Genomic DNA, 23,033 nt, shown 5'->3' on the forward strand with positions numbered 1-23,033 from the left:
CTGTTCTCATTGCTAAACTTTCATTATGTGGACAGCTGCCTGGGGCCAAAGCCAGTACGGCTGCTGAGAGAACTGACGTGCCTTCAAGGGACTATGATAACATACACGGATGAATTGTGCACAATAAGCCATACTTTAAGTTTACAAAAGTTTTGACATCAAATATTTTTAAGAATTATAAGTTTGTTGGTACAGTGTGTGCTTCGTGTATGTTGGCATACCAGCCTCCGGCATGCGAACCATTGTACTGGCGATTTGCCCCTCCCCGTCACTCGTGAAGGCGGAGACCTCAAACACGTAAGGTGTGTAGGGGCGGAGCTCATTAATTTTCACACTAATTGGAACATTCCAGCTGGAGGCAGGCGGGACAGCTGAGAGAGTAACCATTGGCAACACGGCAGAGGTCAGCTGAGTGGATTCAGCCGGACTTGGGGTACCACGAGATAAGATGTCTGCCGCATCCTAGGAGTCAGACATATGTATACATATATCCACAATACATTTTTATATTTATGCATTTGGCATGCACTCTTATGGTGTGTGTCTATGAATCAGTATATCATTGATGAATAATATGCACTCACACAGTAATATTTTAAAAGTATGTCAGTATGCTAATGCAATGCTCTTTGGTGCGTCTATACGGTTTGTTTCCACAATTTACACATGCACACGTACATTGCAGTGAGGCAAGGCTCCGTTCATGATTTCCTCTGCGTTGAGCTCCAGGGTGCGGGCGATCTGGCCAGTTCGGGCATGCTTGACTTTCACGGCGAACTTAGTGATGAGCCCGTTAATGCGTATAGGAAGATACCACGTCAGCAAAGCCGACATGTGACCCTCGGGTTGCGCCGAGAGGTTTGACACCAGACCAGGAGCTGTGAGATCAAAATATATTCATCACAGTTAAAATGATAACAGTTGTGTTTCAAACTCTAGTATGCTGCCTGACTAGACAGCATTTTTAGGCATCATATACTACATGCACTTCAAGCACTAGGAGCAACAAAGTTTAATTTCAATAAACGTGCTGCCTAGTGGACATAGACAACAAGGCAACTCAGTCGGGTTTGGAATAGAGCCTGTGAAATATACAGTATGCATGCTCCTTACGGGCCTCTGCAGTTTTGTAGTACAGAGACTGACTGAAAGGTCCCATTCCTGCTTTATTTACTGCTGCGACCTACAGAGAAAAGACAGCTTGAGTAAACACATTATTAACAGATCTGCTTGACTTATCAGCATGACTTAGCACACAACACAATAAACATTCCCATGCAAGATGATCTACACCAGACAACGGATCCATCAAATACTGTCACACATGCAAACAAGTTCATAGTGCCAATGAATTCACGGGACAACAGAGGGGAAAATGGAGATCCTCATGAATCCAGAGATCTCTGTAGGTGATGAATAATTCACAGCTGATAAATTATTGAGTAAGATCAATAGAGTCCACTGGCAAATTTCCCATGAGCAGTTAATCTGGTAGAGAAACCTGGACCTTCTGTACTGAGTTTACAGCCTAAATGCTCTGGAAGCCTATTTCCGCCACGTTTGGTTAAAAGTTTTAGATTATCTAACTCATAATGAGTTAGTATCTGATAATAATGAGTTAGTATCTCATAATAGTGACATAGTATCTCATAATGAGTCAGTATCTCATAATAATGAGTCAGTGTCTGATAATAATGAGTTAGAACCTCATAATAATGAGTCAGTATCTGATAATAATGAGTTAGTATCTGATAATAATGAGTTATTATCTTATAAAAATGAGTTAGTATCTGATAATAATGAGTTAGTTTCTGATAATGAGTTATTATCTTATAATAATGAGTTATTATCTTATAATAATGAGTTAGTATCTTATAATAATGAGTTAGTATCTTATAATAATGAGTTAGTATCTGATAATAATGAGTTAGTATCTGATAATAATGAGTTAGTATCTGATAATAATGAGTTAGTATCTGATAATAATGAGTTAGTATCTGATAATAATGAGTTAGTATCTGATAATAATGAGTTAGTATCTGATAATAATGAGTTAGTATCTGATAATAATGAGTTAGTATCTGATAATAATGAGTTAGTATCTGATAATAATGAGTTAGTATCTGATAATAATCAGTTAGTATTCCATAATAATGAGTTAGTACCTCATAAAAATGAAATAGAATCTGATAATAATGACATAGTATCTCATAATAATGAATCATTATCTGATAATAATCAGTCAGTATCTCATAATAATGACAAAGTATCTCATAATGACGTCATAGTATCTCATAATGATGACATAGTATCTCATAATAATGAGTCAGTATCTGATAATAATCAGTTAGTATCTCATAATAATGAGTTTGTATATGATAATAATGACATAGTATCTCATAATGACGACATAGTATCTCATAATAATGAGTTAGTATCTGATAATGAGTTAGTATCGGATAATAATGAGTTAGTATCTCATAATAATGAGTTATTACCTCTTATTACACGGCTCTCTGGTATGCTTGATTCTGATTGGTCAGTTGAGACATTTGCAGGTTCGTTCTTTTCAAATAATCACCGCTCCAAAATAATAACGCATAGCCGGTACTACTTGTACGAGTAAAATCGCTCCGCGCCAATAAAGATCAATAAAGATTACTGTTTGGCGCCATCTTGTGACAAACACTGGACAACCACGACAAGACACAGACAGCTTACTGAGACTGAACTTGACAAAATAGAGCATGACAGCTACGAAGCCAACACACAAAAAAATACAGAATGGGGATTAAAACTTCTCAAAGACTGGCTAAAAGAGAAAAAATGGAGACAAGTATGAAACAGAGGATCTTAATAAGGTATTACGATCATTTTATGCATCTGTGCAAAGTTTCGCGGAAGGATAAAAATGTTAATTTAAAACAAATATGCCAATAAAATGTTTCAAATTCATATTCATGTCCGGTTTTTTTCTTATGTGACAAGTAGCCGTGTAATAAGCGGGATAATGTAGAGGCAGCCGGTAGTTATCGGGAAATAACACTGTTGGGGCTTATTTCCCGATAACTACCGGCTGCCTCTACATTATCCCTTACATAATAATAACATATCTCAAAATAATAAGTTAGTATCTCATAATAATGACATAGTATCTCATAATAATAAGTAAGTATCTCATAATAATGACATAGTATCTTAAAATAATGAGATAATTATGAGAAAGTAAGTCAAATCTTTGACTAGGTTTCACATTAATTTAATATTAAGTCATTAATTTCATTATGTCATTACTATGGCTTAAAAAAAATGTTAACCAAAAGTTGAGTGTTTAGGTACTATAAATTATGTTTTGTAACTGTTGGTTAGTTTAATCTACATCAATATAAGATTATTTTTTGTCTGGTTCAAAATATTATTTAAAAAATCTCTGCTGTGTCCCTTTCAGAGGCGCGGTGGTAGGGAACAGAAGGTGACGAAACTACGGATCCTCTGTAGGCTAAACCATATCATTGGCTTTTTGGCAAACTTCACATAAACAAACCGGAAAACAGGTCTATACGCTTCCACGTTGAGAAAATGATAACAGCAGTATGAACTGATCACAATATCTAGAAACTCCTCAGCTAAGCTATAGTTACTTTTTTTATGTGTTGCATTTATGTAAAGTCTATTTAGTAAGGTAAGGAACATTAAATACTGATTTGAAATATTTTATCTGCTCATTTTAAACGGATGCAGACTTTTTCGCGAGGAAAACCCATTTTTATTTAAAATAAGATAAGACGTTCAAATGTCAAAAACGCAATATTGGGTTTAATCATTTGTAAATATAATATTTTATTATAAGAACACACTGTTTAGGCTTATTTTTTCGATAACAACTGGCTGCCTGTATATTATCCCTAGCATATTTATAATTTCAGGGTATCACAGATCATACAATATGTACCTTAATGTTGTATGTAGCTCCAGGGGTGAGTGTATTCAACAGGGTTTCTGGGATGTCCAGGTTCTTGTTGATCTCAGTAAAGGTGGATTCAGGATAAGGACACATCTCCTTGTATCTGATGATGAATGAATGAATGGTGGGGTCGGGGGGCATGGGCATCCGCCAGGACAGAAGGATTCCAGTGGAGCCCACCCTTTCCCCCTCCGGCTTAGAGGGGGCAGCGGGTACTACACACAGACAAAAACACACAAACAGGTGAAGAAATTAATACTTGGAAAATGTAGTATCCTTTATTATAACATGGCTGTGTAGGAAATTTTCTTTAGATTACTTATTATATTTTTGTTTTTAAAGTGAAGATTTGGACATGATGTGTGCATTACTGCCCAATACGTTTGAAGCACACCTGAAACCTGTATACCACAACTCTCACCATTTTTATATATAATATACACACAGTTCATTCTTAAATGATGATCACTGCTTGCATTTGCATTGCAATTATATCCACTACTTCTGCACTGAAGCGGGACAGATATGGTTGCTCTGGCCTAGATTTGGTTTTGTCCAGGTCAGGTTCAAATTCAGGGGTCAGAACGTGCTTGGCTTGCTAACTGCTGTCTGTTGTTGTGGAGGTGTCAGCCATTCAGGAGATTGACAAATAAAGCCTTTAAACAGCGTGACCCATTCCAAAAGGGTGAGGAACCAGCACACGGGGAATCTGATCCGGGCCTTTTAAAACCTGCTAACTGGAATCAGCATCAATTATGCAAACATAAATATAAACACATACACACTTGTCCCAAATGGAAAAAAGGCACATATGGATTCATGTTCAATATCTCAATAGGTTTCATCTTTCAACTTTTGTCTCTTAGTCCACCTTCCCAAAAAACATCCTGTCATGGCATTGTGGTATAGTGATGGTATCAGATAGTAATAACATGGTACACTGATATGCACTCTTGTACTGTTAATTTATTCAAATATTCTGGAATACTCGTTTGTGATTAGTTAATTGCACCATCCAGTGATCTGATATTACTCAATAACCACAGCACATCCAGGTCATTAGGTGACATTTAAGTAACACAGATACAACAGCCATGAATGTAATAAGTAACACTGTGTTGGGCGTCCTTATGTATTTTGTGCTAACATCTGGCTCACTGTGCATTATCTTTTACTTACATATGGTTATTATGTCTTCTGGGCTACTGATGCACATACTTACAGGATTCATTGGTGGTGACCAGTATTCGACTGACAGGTGAACTGAGCCCGGATGAGGCCACCGCACCCACAGTGACTGTGTATGATGTGCCGGGTGTTACGCCAGAGACCGTAGCCTATGACACACAAAACATACACACGTGAATGAGAAACAATCTGTATGTTCAAAGCTTCAGTTCAGTTCAGTTTGGTTCAGTGTGAGAGTCATATTGGTTCAGTTCAGTACAAGCTGAAACAGAATATCAGGGAACAGTGCCCTACACTGGAGACCTGAGCAATGACACAAAAACATATACATACATATGAGATTGAGTCCTGCATCTTTGTCATTTTTAACCCTTGCAGACACTGCAACTAATAACAATCTGCAAGTATTAGCATCAAAATAACACTCATTTCTTCAGTGCAACTAAAAGGGGACATTTCAGACTTTTTCAAGATGTAAAATAGTAGGTATGTGAAGTTCAAGCTCAAAATACCATATAGATAACTTATTATAACATGTTAGGTGTGAGAAAGTCTTTGGGTGTGTCCTTTAAAATGCAAATGAGCTGATATCTGCACTAAATGGCACTGCCGGGTTGGATAATGCAGATTAAGGGGTGGTATTATTATAATAAGATTCCTTTCTGACATCACAAGGGGAGCTAAATTTCAATTACTTATTTTTCCACATGTTTGCACAGAAAGGTTTACCAAAACTAAGTAACTGGGTTGATCTTTTACACATTTTCTAGGACCAAATATTGCACTTACAAATTGGAAAAAGACAGATTTTCATGATATGTCCCCTTTAATCACTCATCAACCCCATTTGAATACATAATGTCACCAGAAACAACTTGTTTTTAAAAAGAAAAATTTAAGTACCCATGCAATTTGTCAACCTTATCATGAAACGTAAAGTTTTTACTATACTGCTATTTCACATGTCAATATTTGGTGGTTTAAATATCCATGCAAATCCTAGATTCAAGTTTTTTTATAATTTTAAATTTATTTTTCATAGTTAAGTACAATAGAATAAATTTTAGAATTGTCACATCCATAACAGAGAAATGCCAAGTCCATAACATTGTTTCTTCCTCATAAATGTGCATACAAAATTAAATAAAAATACTGTAAATATTATTTGTTCTTTGAAGAGCGCTCCCTTCTTCATTTGTTAGGTATTACTGTTTTTGGTTCATGCATTTTAATTCACATATTTCCTACAAAGTATGTAGTTTCCCAAAAACGTGTGTCCATTTTTTTCACATCCATGTTGCATGCATGTGTCCCTTATCTAAAATAGAAAACATGAGTATAGACTGATATTTTTTATGTCTGGACTCTATCATCAGGGGTTTATTGGTAATAAATACATCCTCTTTAAATTTATATTTCAAGTTTTGCCTGCAAATGTCACATCCATAATGCTGGAATTGCCTATACAGTAGTTATTATAATATCTCTATTCCCAGTTCACAAACATTATTGGGTAATAGTCAATGATTAAATCACTGTAGGTAATACAACAGCACTCTTTCCAGAAAGAGAATAAGTCTTATCAGATCTGAGGATAAAATTACCCAACAACACTAGCACAACAAAGTAAAATCAAATCCAAGCTCATCTGCAGTACATAACACTGAATTTAATGTGTATACTATATTGTATGTTATACTGTATTATCTTACATCTCATTATATTAATGAAGAATTATTGAACACAAATGAAGATCCCTCCACATTTGATACAAAAAAAATAACAAAAGGCACACAAAAATGCATATATTTAACCCACACTCTCAGATAAAAGAAACAAGAAGGTACAAAAGTTGTCATTGGGGCGTTACCTTTTTTAAATTATGGGTGAGCGGGGCTTAATTGGAACTAACGTGGGGTTAATTGTAGCAATCTGTGCTTTTGGTCTTTTTTCTTACTGTCAGAAGATCTCTGAATTCAGAAGTGAATTTATGAAAAGTTTTGATCTGTTTTGGTTAAGATATTGAACACAGAGTGTTTTGGAAGCGTGAAATTGAATTTCTTCATCTTATGTTTGTTTTATTTCTGAGTTGGGTGTGTAAGTCACCAAATCCAACCTTATATTATTTTAATCACTGTCTTGTTACCTAAAACATAACACCATTTTGAAACATGTCAGCGACTCCTAGTAACTGATAGCTGGGATTAAAAACATTTTTACACAGCGGGGTTAGTTGTCACACAGTGTTAGAATAAAGCCTCAGGTATACAATAATATTGAAATGAAAACAATTTAAATACTATTCATCAAAATGATAACTGTTAATACAATATCAGGAGAATTAACTCACTGTTATGATTTTTTGACTTAATTGTGCAGTCCTTTAAAAAAATCTATTTATATTCATTGCTACACAATACAGGGATGTTAGATGAAGGATGATGGATGGATGGATGAATGTGTGGATATCTATCTACTAAAGGCAGATATATAAACAATATCCACCTTTAGTATTTAGACAGAATTTGATTGAATTATTTGTGTTTTTAAACTAAATTTTCTAGCAGGTGTTACAACAAACCCTCTGTTTGTTACAATGAACCCCACCTATGGGGAAGCGTTTGCACTCCTGTCACTTTCGGTGTAATTGTACGATAACGGGAGGTCCCACAAACAAACTTTAAGTGCTTATTTGTAGCAGAGATGTGTGTGGTGATTGTGTAAAACAATGATTCATCTAACTTAAATATTTTTTGAATGATAGAGACAATGCCAAAAAGCATTAGGTTGTGCCCCACTCTTCCCTATACCACTGTACATAGGGGCATATTGGTACCTCAAAGTTAAATATTCTTATTAAAAGGTACCGTCACAGTGACAGCTTTTGTACCTTTTTTTCTGAGAGTTAAAAGGAAAGAAAATCTGTTGGAGGATCTTTGTGAGAACACTTTGGACTGTGCAGTTTCATATTCTCAGTTTAAATAAAATTCAGTGCAACAAAAACCACAATGAAATATCAATTTATGGTACTTTAAAAACAACCGGTGCTAAATAGCATTAAAAGTGGTTCTTGGCTTGTAATCATAGAGGAACTATTTTAAGTGCCATATAGCACTGATAAAGTACCTGTGTAGCACCTGTGTAGAACCATATTGTGATATGCTATCTGACCCCCGTATGGTTCTTCATAGGTTTTTCATAGGTGCTATATAGCATTCAAATGGTTCCTCGATGATTACGAGCCAAGAACCACTTTTAGTGCTATTTAGCACCGTTTGTTTTTAGAGTGATAGGGCAATTTTATAATTAGGATTTTCAGCTTACATGGGGATACAATATGTCATGAAATTTTGGTAACACTTTATAATAAGTGTCCATGAATCACAATGGGGTAATACCTAAATTAATTCTTACTTAAATATGAAGTGATGCTGAGTTAAGGCATGAACTAAACATAAACTAATGAAGAGTCATCATTTACTACAACATGACTCATGACTCAACACATGGATTCATTGTTAATTAATACATTAACTAACAGTGGGAAAAAACATGTCATGTTATACTTAATGATGACTCTTCATTAGTTAATGATGCCTTAACTTTGCATTAGTTCATGTTTAAGTAAAAATACATTTATGTCTTAGTTCATTATGATTTATGGACCCTTATTATAAAGTGTAACCAAAATTGCTTTTGTGGGGGATGCATCAAAATATATCAAACATGTACTTTATATTTAAATTATTTGAGTTTAGTGGAAAATATAATGCAGACTTTTCTTAAAAAAAGCAAATAATGGAAAGATAACACTGAAGATTAAACAAAGGTCAAACTTTCAAGACGTGTGATGCACACAAACAACAAAAAGTTTCTTGTGTAAATGATCTACAACAATCGATTCTGTCATTGATAAATAATGATGTTCAATTATTGATGCTCTACAAATAAAAAAAGGTAATCCTTTATAAACAAACAGTCCTGCAAAAGAGTCAAGACATGAAATGATATTGATCACAGACACTAAGTCTTTGTTTGTGTGCCAGCTGTTGTTTAACTCATTCTTACAAACACATGCCAGTTTAAGAATTCCACTAAGGTCGCGTGGCGTCTCACCTGTATCACTAACAAACCAGTAAGACTGTGTTTAAAAGGTCATTAAAGTTTATAATCAAGCATACATCTACTATAATCCTGTTTAATGTATGAAACACAATGCAATTTAAATGTGCAATCGATTCCTACCTGAATGTTAAAGAGTCCCACCACAACAAACAGAAGGGACACCGAGGATGGCATTATGGCCCATCAAAAGAAAGAGATACTGGATGGATAAATGGGTAACTAACCAGTGGTAATGCGAGTGATTGGGCATAAACTAGTCCTTCCGCCACTGTTAAACCTATTAGTAATGATCTTCTCTTACTCTCTCTTACTTCCTCCACCACACACTCCGCCCAGCTGATACAGATACACCTCCACCTGACACCTGGCACACGGCTGCAGGAGAGCTTTGTGAGTGACTCAGGGTTTGTGTAAGGGGGTGTTTGTACCTGGATGAAGTTGTCTGTTGTGGTCGTGATGTTAATTTCGCCCTGGTCAGGAAGCACTTGGACCAGGTCGTTTTTATCACAGCCAGGCGATGCCAACCAGCGGATGGAGAAATCACGTGGCGACACGCTTAGCACACGCAAACCCTCAGGACTGGCAGGAACTGAGCCAGACAGATAGACACAATTCAATTTAAGCTGCCTTTATTATTCAAAGTGCATTGTGGGTAAAATCCTAACCTGTCTGTATGGTGAGTGTGGCAGCAGTGCCGCTCAGTCTGTTTCTGAATCGCTGTACAGTGGTGTTGTATGAACAGCCGGCCCGCAGGTCACTGATGGTGACGTCCTGTACACGAGGACTCAAGTTTAATGTCCAGTTGTGAGAAATGTTACTGACGGTCACCCTATAACAATCAAAATAGCCGTGTGCAGCTTCCCATGTCACTGTAGCAGTCGTGACATTAGCTCGAGACTGAGACAGCGAACATACACCGGCTGGACCTGGACAAACATCAAGACAAAACCCATAAACAAGCTTCTGGTTTACTGTACCAATTAATATCACGTGTGCGCCAATTAACAATCATTTATGTCTACTGTAATAAGTACCATTTAAGTAGTCATGGTGTTTATCATGGTACTATATGATACCACATCAGTAAAATACATTACTAAAACATAGTTTAGGGCTCAAGCGTGGTTATTTAAACAGATATTCTTACGAGTCGAGAAGTTTTTGGATGTGGTCTGGCTGAAATCTGACCCTAGGAAGGACTGGATCTCAAACCTATAATCACTTCCTGGTGTTAAGCCATGAATCCTGACACTGTTGTCATGGAGATCAGTCAGATGTCGGAGAGGTTCACCTGCAGGCCCATACTGAAACTAAAGGGGTTCAAAAGAAAGAAACAGAAGATGGGATTTGAGAAATGCAACAATGCATTAATAGAGGAAAAAAGCAAGAAACAGAAATAACATGGCTTCATAAAATAACATAAATCTCAAAGAAACAAGTTTAGGTCCCTATTGTAGGACCTGGCCCAAAAAAAGTTTTTATAGATTTTTATAACTGAATGTATTTATGAAATCAATGCAAAACAGTGAACTCAGGGTTTAAAATGGCAGTGGCAGCCGGTGACTTATTTTTCAAGGACGCATGATGCGAAGCTTGTCAAAACATGTATGGAACCCATCATGTGTGTGTTTTTCATGTCAAAATATGTGTGCGGCACGTCATGTGAACCTATGTGCATCATGTGTCATGTCAAAATACGAACCTGCTGCAGACACTTCAAAGGGTTTATGATAAAAGAGACCCTTGGGTTTCCCAGATACTCGCTTAATCTCAGTGTTCTTCAGAGTACGTTGTGAGCGTCTCTTTCATCATTAATCCTTTTGACACGTGTGCACCAGGCACGTATTTTGACATGACACATGATGCACATAGGTTCACATACTGTAGGGTGACCATACTTGCCATTCTTCCCGGACGTGTCCTGGCCAGGATTTCGGGTTCGTCTTCCGGAAGTCGTACTGGTCGACCGCACACGTCATAGAGGATTATTATTATTATTAAAGTAAAGCAACTGTTACATTTTAAGGTAAGAATGAAACTACAATTGTATGTCTTATGTTTTTAACTGAATGGCGTATGCAGTCCACAAATAGGACTTCTGGAAGACGCACCAAAATCCTGGCCAGGACGCGTCCGGGAAGAATGGCACGTATGGTCACCCTATGTGAACCTATGTGCAACATGTGTCATGTCAAAATACAAACCTGCTGCAGACACTTCAAAGGGTTTATGATAAAAGAGATGCTTGAGTTTCCCAGATACTCGCTTAATCTCAGAGTTGAGTATTTTGTGAGCGTCTCTTTTATCATAAACCCTTTCGATGCGTGTGCAGCATTCACGTATTTTGACATGATGCATGATGCACATGTTTAACATGACGTGCCAAACACATATTTTCAATTCACGCCCCTCGGAAGAGAAGTCACCGGCTGCCACTGCCCGATAGTCATTAAAACAAAGCTCCTAAAATTACTTCTTCAAATCATTTTTGAAGAACATTTACATTAATTTGGAGTGGAAATCATTCCAAGCATGTTTTGTAAAAGTCATCCATGTGACCATAGACCACAAAAGTCATAAAAGTCATTTATAGATCATCTGAAAGCTGCATAAATAAATTATTTCCATTGATGTATAGTTTATTAGGATAGGATAATATTCGTCTGAAAATATTAAAAAATTTGGAATCTGAAGTTCCAAAAAAAACTAAATATTAATAAAATTGCATTTAAAAGTTGTTTACAAAATATATGGTATTAAAAAAATCTATTATTTTAACACACAATGTATTGTTGGCTATTATACACTGAAAAAAATGATTCATTCAATTTACTCAATTTTTTAAGGTAAGTGGTCACAATCAATTTATTTAAGCTTCATTTAAACAAAAGTTTTTTGTTTTGTTTTTCTAATTTTTCTTAAATAAATTGATTGCGACCACTTACCTTAAAAAATTGATTAAATTGAATGAATCATTTTTTTTCAGAGTACCAACTTATGAGTGGTTTTGTGGTCCAGGGTCACATATGTTAAGCTAAAACATAACTAAAGCATATAGTTTAAAACAAAATATAAACTATGCTGGTAGCCCAGTGATTATGGTTGTGGGATCAGACATAACTGGAGTGAATACTTTTAAAGGGGACATATTATGAAAATCTGACTTTTTCAGAAGGGGATCTTATTATAAATTATATTACCGCCCCTTAATCTGCACTATCCAACCACACGTCACTGCCACTTAGTGCAGAAATCAGCTCATTTGCATTTTAAAGGACACACCCAACAACAGCATTTTTTTGTTCACACCTACAAAGGGTCGATTTTAACATTTTATAATAAATTATCTATATGGTATTTTGAGCTAAAACTTTACATACGTACTCTGGGGACACCAAATATTTATTTTACATCTTAAAAAAGTCTTCTGAAATGGCCCCTCTAAGAGGTTACACATTTTATTAACACTTTACATAATTTACATTATAGATTCACTTCATCTCTCTCTCTCTCTCTCTCTCTCTCTCTCTCTCTCTCTCTCTCTCTCTGTTTGTGTGAGGTACAATGAAGAATTTGCCCTCATGTATTATGAGAAAGGTAGAAACCCGAGTATGCGAGAGGTTGCTAGGCTACATTTCAGAAGAGACGGTCCATATGAAAGTTTTAACAGGTGTGCCAAAGCTCAACGACAAGTCTACACACACACACACTACAGTCTGTACATACACACTTACACAGTAACTGCTTATTGCAACTTCTGTACGAAAGTGTAAACTTTTAAGTTACTGGAAGTGTAAAATTAAAACATTCAAATGCAATTACCAGAGATGGATCTCAATACTGATTGGATGATCAAAGTGTTATCCTACCCTGTACCCATCCACTCTGCCTGGTGGGCGTGGCCATATGACATACATGCTGTTCATTTCCTGTTCAACGAAAATGATGTCACCAGGAGGTTCTGGAACTAAATGTATAAAAAAAACAAAGGAAACATGATTAATTTATTTTATTTTAAAATTAAACTATCATTGTTATTCTTATATTATTATTTTGAGATCATAGGTGAGCATGCTGCAAAGCTTGTACCAGCTAGCATTATTTCTAAATATATATGTTTAAATCAATATCCCAAATCAAAAGAGCCCATGTGTGTATATGACATTCATCTGTCTAAATATTGTGTTATAGAGACATGGCCAAATCTTAAGACAAAATTGCATGTAAATTTCACTACAATGAGATGAAGAGAAGCAAGCAACAGCATGCTATGACTTTCTCTGTCCAGCAGAGGTCAGTATAGCCGAATTCAACTATTGTCTCATCTGCTCTTATGCTCTGTGTTGATTTTGTGTATTTGCATGTGTATGTGTTTATGTATTTCTATTTGTGTGTGTGTGCTCGACTCACATGTGACAACAGTTGTCGTTGCAGGTAAACTTCGTCTGTCTCCACTAACGCTGCTCACTTCAATCACATACACACCTCCAGGTAACAGGTTTTCAAGGTGATACGTTCTAAATACAGAGAAAATTGACTTTTAATTCTTAAAAAAAGAAAGAATAGAAGATCAGGGTGGATGACAGATTTAAATGCAATTCAGTACCCTTCATCGGACACGCTCAGATTGGTGTGCAGGATAAAGGTTGAGTTTCTGATGGACAGGATGAATGAGTCACAAACCCCCCGGCCGGCCCTCCAGCGCACGGTCAGGGATGCCGATGACCTTTCCACCGGGAGCAAAGTGACTGAACTGGGAGCTACAGACAGACACATGTGGCATGTAAAGACTCATTTATGTTGACACTGATAACAGGGTGACATGGTTGAGAAAAACTTAATACTATAAATTAACATTAAATACAAAGCATTTAAAAGATGCTTTTATCCAAAATGACTTACAGTGCATTCAGTACATTTCCTAGTAATTGTGTTCACTGGGATCATGACCTTGGCATTACACATAATACACAGTAATATTTTAAATTTAAGCATTTCATTGGTTGCAAGTATTCTCTCAATATAAAAAAGTTTTATAATAAAGAAATTATTTGGTCATAAAATATGGGGACCTACAGGAAAGCACAATATGAATGTACAGTAATATATAAAAATGAATATGTTACTGTAGCTTGACTTGTAGAGGATTGCATTATCAGAGTAAAAGGTTGTGGGTTCAATCCCAGGAACACACATATTGTATATAATGTAAAGCATTTGTAAGGATTAATGCATCTGAGTGGATGTGTACCGGCTCTGATCGCAGTCATCACTGCTGGACTGTCTCTGAAAAACTCCTTCTCTGTCCGGACTGAACAGTTACAGAGTTTTCCAGCGATTATATCTTTAAATATTGCTCTGGTATCCCCAACCTTCTGTACCTACACACACACAGTAAACAAATCAACAAATTATTTGAAGTTATATCTATACATATATTTGATGTACACATTACATACCCCTGGGTTTACAGACAAGGTTTAAGGCTAGTCCTAGACTAATTTGCATGTTTGAGTCGTCTCAACTGAAAATAACTTGCACTGACAGATCTTAACATATATAAGTGTTATTGATTTGTCTCAAGATATGGACCACTTACATCTTTTTCTAAGGCATGATTATAAAAGATGCTTAAACATGATTTAATTTAACTGAGGCCTAGTGCTGGTTTAAATAAGCATTGTATGTGAAACCAGGACGTTGTGTTATTTGGCAAGGTATATTTTACACATTTGATGCTTGCATTTAAAAGATTACTGTAAGAATCTAAAAGATGTACCTTTCCCACACCCACTAGTTAACTTGTAAGCAAACCAAATATATATCTATATATCCTGTTTAATTCGCATTATATGTTCACATGGTTTTGATAATCCTTTTCATAGTGGCATCTTCTCTAATCATATATTTTGATGACAAGCTCATCCTGTCTTAAAGGTTAAATATATACAATGCATATTATAGAAATGCTATGTGTCTGGTTTTTCTATTGTATAACACACTGTTTGTTTTCTGGCCTGTTCAGTTAAAGTTTTCCCCAGTGATTAATGATCTTACATTTGCTATGTTTGGAAAATATCCTTTGGTTAATTGTGGTCGGGGCAAGGATGATATTTTGGGAGTATGTGTCAGACCCTACTTCCCTGTTTTTAGTATCACTTCCCCTTATGTAGGTTGAACACAAAGCTGTCTTAATTAATCATACGATTATTGGCTAGACGGATTCGTCAATGTTTTGATCACGAGAAATGTGCCAGACTGTATTCAGGTGACTAACGTTTCCTTTTTGCATCCTATATAATGTGAAGGATGTCTAATAAAATTTGATCTATGATTGAAACTGCATCTCGGTGTCAGTGTCTTTCATGGTCCTCTGATATCAGATTTCTCTGCTGCTCACCTCAGATCCTCACCTAACAACCTAAGTACCGAACTTAAAAGAAAATCTCATACTCCTAGACCTGCTTAGAATTAGATTCTAACAATTACTAAAATAAAAAACCAATCAGATATAAAGTGCCACATAAATGACACATTTTTTTAGGCCAACAATGAAGTTTTTCCTCACAAAAAAGCCCATTCATTTTTTCCATAGACTTTTGGATTATCGCAAAAATAAGAATTTTTTAACACAAAAATTCAAGTTAATATTCATAGATGAACACAACTCTTAACTTTTTTATATTTTTAGTAAATGCATCTATGTGCAAAATTTGCATTCATCTGTTAAGATAAACGTGTAAGTGTCTTTAATTCATTCCCTGCCAGCGTTTATTTTTTTTTAGTTGCCCGCAAACATTTTTTGTGATTTTCACAAAGTTTCACAAAATGCCTTCCAGGAAATTTTTCTTCTAAAAATATATAAACATACAAATCTATCAAATGAAAGAACAGACAATCTGCTTTCAAACAAACAATAAACAAACAAACAAAACGAGAAACAAAGTTTCATCCTATCTATGTTTTTTCTCTGCTATAATAAACTTTCAAATATGGGTATTTTTCTTTCATTTTTAATTTTTAGCAAAAAGCTGAAATAATTGCATTTTTGTGAAGGAATTTTTTTTAGAGATCTGATTCAGAACGATTTTTAAAACATACACATTAAAATTTTAAAGTTTAAAATGAGTAAATAACGTTTTGCTTTAGTTTTTCTATAAATTGGGTAAGTAAGCCATCTAGTGCATAATCGCAGTATTACAGATTAACATAAAAATTCATCACAAACATGTTTTTTATGCAAATGTTTTCTCCTCGAGATAACTCGTCAATGGCGGGGAAAGAGTTAACTTTTGTTAAACACAGAGTTAATTTTTTTGTGATAATCCAAAAGTCTATAAGAAAAATGAATGGACTTTTTTGCGAGGGAGCTAGTGTCCCGCTAACTTCCATGTTAGACTACAAAAATACATCATCCCTGCCGTACTCTATGTACAAGATGTATACTAACAAACACAGATTCATACCACGACCGTATCAGCGCAGTTCAAACACAGCGCCTCATACTGATGGACGTCACCCGCAGCTCTGTCCCAAAGCAACTCTATGGAGCTGTCAGTCACAACACCAGCACGCACATGTGTGGGAGGAGCCAAACCTGTACAAATACAATTACAATGATTCATTTAGCATATATATATATATATATATAGTTTAAAAAAACATTTTCTAAAAGTTTAGAAAATGTTTTCTCACAGGTTCTGACAGGTGGCAAAGCAAAACCTTCACTTCTTATATCACTGCTGGTCACAAACACATGGAATTCATATTGCGCTCCTGGATTTAAGTTGTCCACCAACACTTTAATGCTATCTTCAGACACTGGCCTCTGAAGAAGACTGCTCCCATATGTAACAGTGATGCCATCATAAATGCTGTTCCTGGGCATCTGCACAAAAAGCTCCAGGGAGTGTGTGCCGACTGCCAACGGGACGGCTATCTGGACGCTGTCAGGTTCTGACACAAACATTACAAATGTTACATGTGGAGAAAGAAAGTGAAAAAGAGACAAGCAGAAAGAAAATGTACTTAGTGTCTGTTGCACGGTGATCTCTGCGCTCATGTTCCCGCCCCTCTTTGCAGCCACGCCCACTTCATAGGTACCACCTGGTATGAGCATGGTTAGAGAGATGCAGGAGCCATTTACCCATAATTCTCTAGTCTGGGCTCGTTTGGTTTGTGAGCGGAGATGGATGTAATATTCTTTCACTTCTTCATCCAGCGAAGGCCACCAACACACGGTCATGTTGTCCAGACCAACAGCCTCAACCGAGATCGTGCGTGGAGGACTGACCGCTAAAATAGACAGATGATACCGTATATATCCAAATTGACTTATACCCATGATCTTTGCCATGTTCATACAATGCTGAGCTACAAAAACATTGTAAATAATTATACATCTAGCTACAAGGTAATAATGTGATGCAATGGACATTTATGTTAACACTATATGTACTACAGTATATTGGGTAATATACTTATGCCGCAATAGCTAGCCTGTCTGGAACCGACCAGATGTTAAACCACAACACTGTGAGACACTCGCATTACATGCGATCGACCCCTACACTAATAGGATTTTGTTTGTCTGTCCCTGTCTCGATCCCGAGGACAATGAGACAAACATATATATACGTTACATCATTAACATGCTCGCTTGTAAAGTTTATTCATAGCCACTGTATTTTGCTACTGATGCTGTTTGTCATTTTTTTTCCCCTGCTTCTATTAATGTAAAGCTGCTTTGAAACAATTACCAGTTGTGAAAAGCGCTACATGAATAAAATTGAGTTGAATTGAATTGAACTAAGCGTGCCACAAATCATGTACCTGTGGTGACAGTCAGCGTCGCACTCTCAGAGCTCTCCACACCTTGAGCAGTGACTGACACCACCGTAATCCTATACGTCTGACAGGCCTTCAACCCACCAATCACAGCGCTCAGATTCATCTTGTCTAACTCAACCGAACGGCCTCTACCGGAGGCTACATCCACCCAGCGCGCAATATATTTCTCAAACAAAGCATTCTGGGTAGAATCTGGGGCAGCCCACGATACTGAAATCTGATTGGATGTGACAGCTGTTACTGTAATGTGCTGGGGAGGATTTGGTTCTGCAAAACAATATTAAAGGGTTAAAACATCTTTTAAAAAGGTGACATGATCTAAATGTTTGGGTGAATTTGTCCGTGTTTAGTGTGACACTGAGATACTCACTTGTATTGGTGATGAGAACGGGTCCAAGCGTCTGAGATGCCCCACTGGGGTGTTTTAGATTTAAAGAGAAATGATAGACGTGACCTGGAAACAGACCTTCAACTCTCACTCTGTCTCGGGTGTTTGTGATTATTTGTGGCACAGATTGGTCCATCAACTCATCTTCTGAGTGCAGAATCAGCAAAGAACCATCGGGTAAATCCAGCTGAGATTCATTAAACCAGACAAACACGGCTTCTGTCTCACATACACTCTCCAGATACAGACGAACACTGCTGTTCTGCAATACTGACACAAACACACAGAAACAATTGGAAAAGTGGAAATATTTATACTGTTACTGTGTTGATGCATATGTTTCTTATGTCCAAACATAGATGTAAAACAGCCTGTAAACTCTCATTGGTAAAAAAATATAATAAATGTAAAATTACAAATCTTTTTCCTAGGCAGCAATGAGAGCAAATGCAAGCAAAGGTTGTATTCTGGCTTTTTGCAACTATGAAGAAAACATCTTAACAATGTTGTGCACAAATTTGCCAAGAGGTCTTAAATCAAAACTAAAAAAATTTGATATGATCTCAAACTATTTTTTTTTAGCTGAGCTATTCAAATTCATTTTAAAGCTCATACCATATGTCTTTTGGGGTCTATTTGTTTCTATTTTAAAAAAAATGTAAGCTAAAAAAAACATTTTTGTCATCCAAACCAAACACTTGTGCACTTAATCCAAATCTACCCTAAAAAAGACAGCATTTATTGTTTTATAATAACCTTGTTCCAGTAACAAAGAATGTTTATCTAGTTACTCACAGTCAACTTGACATATGTAGGGGAGCAGCAAATAACATGGGAAAGCTGTAAAGAAATATCCTGGTCCAGCGGCATTCTTCTGCATTGCAAAACAACCTGTTTGATTGGCTGCGAGTGCTGATGTCACATCAATACCCAAACTGTAGGCAGAGCCATCAGACCAGCGGCGATCGCCCTCCGTCTGTGAAAACATTAACAGTGAACTGCAAAAGTCTGCCATACATAGTTTTTAATTGATCATTTTACATCAGTTTGAGATCAAATAATGAAATGTATAAAGGGCACATATCATGAAAATCTGACTTTTTTCATGTTTAAGTGCTATAATTGGGTACATAGTGCTTCTATCAACCTAGAAAATGTGAACAAGATCAACTCAGTAACTAAGTTTTGGTAAACCATTCTCTGCAAGCATGTAAAAAAGGTCACTGAAATTTGGCTCCCCTTCTGATGTGAGAAGGGGATCTTATTATTATGATACTGCCCCATAATGCAGAGAGAAAGAGAGAGAGAGAGAAAACAATTCACAGCACAATTGAGTTTCAATTTCAAAATTTCAACAAACCACCATTATGGTGATCAGTGTTTGTATTTCATCAGCTCATTTGCATTTAACCCAAATTCCACCCAAAACGGCACATTTTTGCTCAAACTACAAAGTGGCAATTTCAACATGCTATAAGAAATTATTTATGGTGTATTTTGAGATAAAATTTCACATATGTACTCTGGGGACACCAAATATTTATTTAACATCTTTAAAAAGTCTTGTGTAATGTCCCCTTTAACACAAAAGATTTTAAATTTATTCGTTAGCGAACTTACAAATGATGATATTGTTTATGGTGAATTAATCTCAAGAGGAAAGTCAAACAAACTGCATGATGTTGAATTTTACGTCTTTTTGCAAAAGTCATTTTATTTGCATACTGTGAATATCATACATATTGCTTACTACTGTCTCTGCCTGCTTGACCAAATGGTTGAGCACATTTTGAGTCACATTTTTATTTTATTGAGAGGAGTACCTAACTTAACCCAAGCTGATTGAGTCATCTCTACTATTTGGTTGAGATATGTTATTCCCAAAAAATACACTAGATGTCATTGTGTCAATCAACAGCACTTGTCACAACACATCTTGTTATATGGATGTCAGAGAGAAAAAAATCTGTTTTTGTTGAAATTTTCAAGAAAAGCATTTTTTTTTTTTTTGACATATTACACTGTAAGAGCCCTAACTTTACAAAATTATGTTACTTGGTACCATGAAAAAAACTTGTGTATGTTTTTAATAATTTTCAAAAACATGCTCAACCAAACGGTTGATTTGTCACTTTATGGTAAATGTAGAAAAGCTAAGGTTATGTTTTCAGATCATCCATTTCTGCAATCAGAATGTACTATTTGCTGAAAAATATTAATTTATGATCATTCACAGTTATGAATATGATACAGATATTGTTATTTTTTATTGAATATATTAAGATCATTTTTTAAGGATGTATTTTTTGCCACTTCTGAATATTTTATATATAAATATGATGAATTCATATAATTAATGTATGGAAATCCTAATTACTTATTAATTAATCAAAAACTACTTCTTAAATGATGTTTTATATTGTTTGAAGGATTGTTTCTATGTTGGCTTAGGCTTACTCTACACAACATTGCTGGTTTACAAAAAAAAAAAAGAGGGGGGGGGGATCCTGTTGCACTACCACACTTGGCAGTGTGTTTGAATCATAAATTAAACTAAAATGCCATTAGCCATCTTTTGCCTTCTTTTATTTTAGGTTTTGAATGCAAAAAGAATGTAATATCTTTTTTTTGTTACTTTTAGTTATTTTTATTGTTAGAAAACAAGAAAACATTTCATTTACTGTGTTAAATTGAAAACCTGGAATATTTTAATATTTTAACTTCAATAAATAAAGAAGATTTAATATAAAAAACCTAAAAAAATAAGTATTATACACTGTAAAAAAAATCCGTAGAAATTGCAGCTGGGTTGCCGGTAATTTGCCGTAGATTTAAATTTATGTTTACTGGCAACATTTTGTTCAAAGTTAAATGAACATTAAACATTTACAAGTCTTTGTCTTTACAGAGTAAAACTAAAAAAACAGCATCAAGCAAAACATTCTGGGAAACAAAATCTGAAGCAAAAAAACAAAAAAGGTTGATGATGATTTCTGGTTCCCAGAATGCTTTGCATGAGGCTGTTATTGTATAGTTTTATTCTGTAAAGATAAAGACTTGTTAATATTTAAAATGTATTTAACTTTGAACAAACTCTTGCCAGTAAATAACATAAATTTAAATCTACGGTAAATTACCGGCAACCCAGCTGCAACATTGTAATTTCTACGGAATTTTTTTACAGTGTAGTTCATATTTTCTGATTTCCACTCTGTAAAAAAATTCCGTAGAAATTGCAGCTGGGTTGCCGGTAATTTACCGTAGATTTAAATTTATGTTTTTAACTGGCAACATTTTGTTCAAAGTTAAATGAACATTAAACATTTCCAAGTCTTTGTCTTTATAGAGTAAAACTAAAAAAACAGCATCAAGCAAAACATTCTGGGAAACAAAATCTGAAGCAAAAAACTGAAAAAGGTTGATGATGACTTCTGGTTCCCAGAATGCTTTGCATGAGGCTGTTATTGTATAGTTTTATTCTGTAAAGACAAATACTTGTAAATATTTAAAATTGATGGAACTTTGAACAAATTCTTGCCAGTAAATTACACAAATGTAAATCGACGGTAAATTACCGGCAACCCAGCTGCAATAACATTGTAATTTCTACGGAATTTTTTTACAGTGCATAGTATGTGTATGAATTCCTTTAAGTGACATATCAACCATTTGGTAGAGGCAGATATTTAACAAATGATGGGATGTGTTGAAAAAAAATACATTGAATGTATTAACTAGCGACATATGGAAACATTTTCAAATGCCTTTTCTTGCTGTGGCAGTTAAAGGATTAAAAATAGTAGATAGTATACCATCACAAACATACCCTGAGTGTTATGTGTGTACCCTTCTGTGTGTGTCAGTGTGTGCTACCTGTTGGTCATTCAAAGCCGTCCACAACAGAAGAAGATGACTATAGAACTGCAGAAAGTTTGTGATGTATTGAAACTCTGCATCTGTCTTTATGTTGGCCAGGTGTGTGGACGTCTCTGATCTTTCACAAGCTCGCTGGGCTGCATCCCATGACAGGAACCCTGGATTTACCTTGTAACAGCTCCACTCCACGGCAAGCCAACCTGCTGGACACTGACCTACAATACAAAGGTTGCTTAATTAACCAGCACTAGCATAACTAGCATAATAAGATTGTAAATCCCTTTGTGCTCCTGTATACCTCAGTGGTGTACCTGTTTTTATGGCCAGCCGTAGGCTTTGTGTAACAGTAATTTGGCGATGAGGGATGAGTATTGTCTTTTCTAAACTAACATTGTAAAGACGCCCAGGTTGTAACCCTGTCACCTGGAGGAGCGAATGAAACTGCGACAGGTCCCAACACCGTTCATCCAAACAAATATGCAAAGTATTTCCATCATGTAATGTCCAGCCAAAAACTGCAGATGTTGACGAGACGTTCACACTCACAGAGGAGCTGAGAAGAGGAACTATCAAGAGAAGAAACAAAAGTATACTACTGAAGTATAGCAAGGGCTTAAATGTACTTGTATGTGGGTATTTGTG

The 23,033-nt window shown here is 35.8% G+C and overlaps 1 protein-coding gene across 1 annotated transcript in view; it reads right to left on the minus strand.

Moving 5' to 3' along the window:
- ptprq (protein tyrosine phosphatase receptor type Q) overlaps nucleotides 1–22,943 on the minus strand; it is a 59,003-nt gene extending 36,060 nt beyond the window's left edge. The window contains exons 1-20 of the mRNA XM_065257882.2: nucleotides 22,703–22,943; nucleotides 22,389–22,606; nucleotides 19,311–19,491; nucleotides 18,498–18,785; nucleotides 18,110–18,394; nucleotides 17,306–17,572; nucleotides 16,973–17,233; nucleotides 16,744–16,874; nucleotides 14,529–14,658; nucleotides 13,884–14,037; nucleotides 13,688–13,794; nucleotides 13,147–13,244; nucleotides 10,425–10,587; nucleotides 9,943–10,203; nucleotides 9,706–9,866; nucleotides 5,187–5,301; nucleotides 3,953–4,179; nucleotides 1,114–1,183; nucleotides 679–878; nucleotides 222–462 (exon numbers count right to left, since the gene is read on the minus strand). Of these exons, the coding sequence (XP_065113954.1) occupies nucleotides 222–462; nucleotides 679–878; nucleotides 1,114–1,183; nucleotides 3,953–4,179; nucleotides 5,187–5,301; nucleotides 9,706–9,866; nucleotides 9,943–10,203; nucleotides 10,425–10,587; nucleotides 13,147–13,244; nucleotides 13,688–13,794; nucleotides 13,884–14,037; nucleotides 14,529–14,658; nucleotides 16,744–16,874; nucleotides 16,973–17,233; nucleotides 17,306–17,572; nucleotides 18,110–18,394; nucleotides 18,498–18,785; nucleotides 19,311–19,395 (3,244 nt within the window). The 5' untranslated portion in view covers nucleotides 19,396–19,491; nucleotides 22,389–22,606; nucleotides 22,703–22,943. The remainder of the gene's footprint in view (nucleotides 1–221; nucleotides 463–678; nucleotides 879–1,113; nucleotides 1,184–3,952; nucleotides 4,180–5,186; nucleotides 5,302–9,705; nucleotides 9,867–9,942; nucleotides 10,204–10,424; nucleotides 10,588–13,146; nucleotides 13,245–13,687; nucleotides 13,795–13,883; nucleotides 14,038–14,528; nucleotides 14,659–16,743; nucleotides 16,875–16,972; nucleotides 17,234–17,305; nucleotides 17,573–18,109; nucleotides 18,395–18,497; nucleotides 18,786–19,310; nucleotides 19,492–22,388; nucleotides 22,607–22,702) is intronic.
- Between the last annotated feature and the right edge of the window lie 90 nt (nucleotides 22,944–23,033).

This window comes from Paramisgurnus dabryanus, chromosome 9, assembly GCF_030506205.2.
Source record: "Paramisgurnus dabryanus chromosome 9, PD_genome_1.1, whole genome shotgun sequence".
NCBI classification, from domain to species: Eukaryota; Metazoa; Chordata; class Actinopteri; order Cypriniformes; family Cobitidae; genus Paramisgurnus; species Paramisgurnus dabryanus.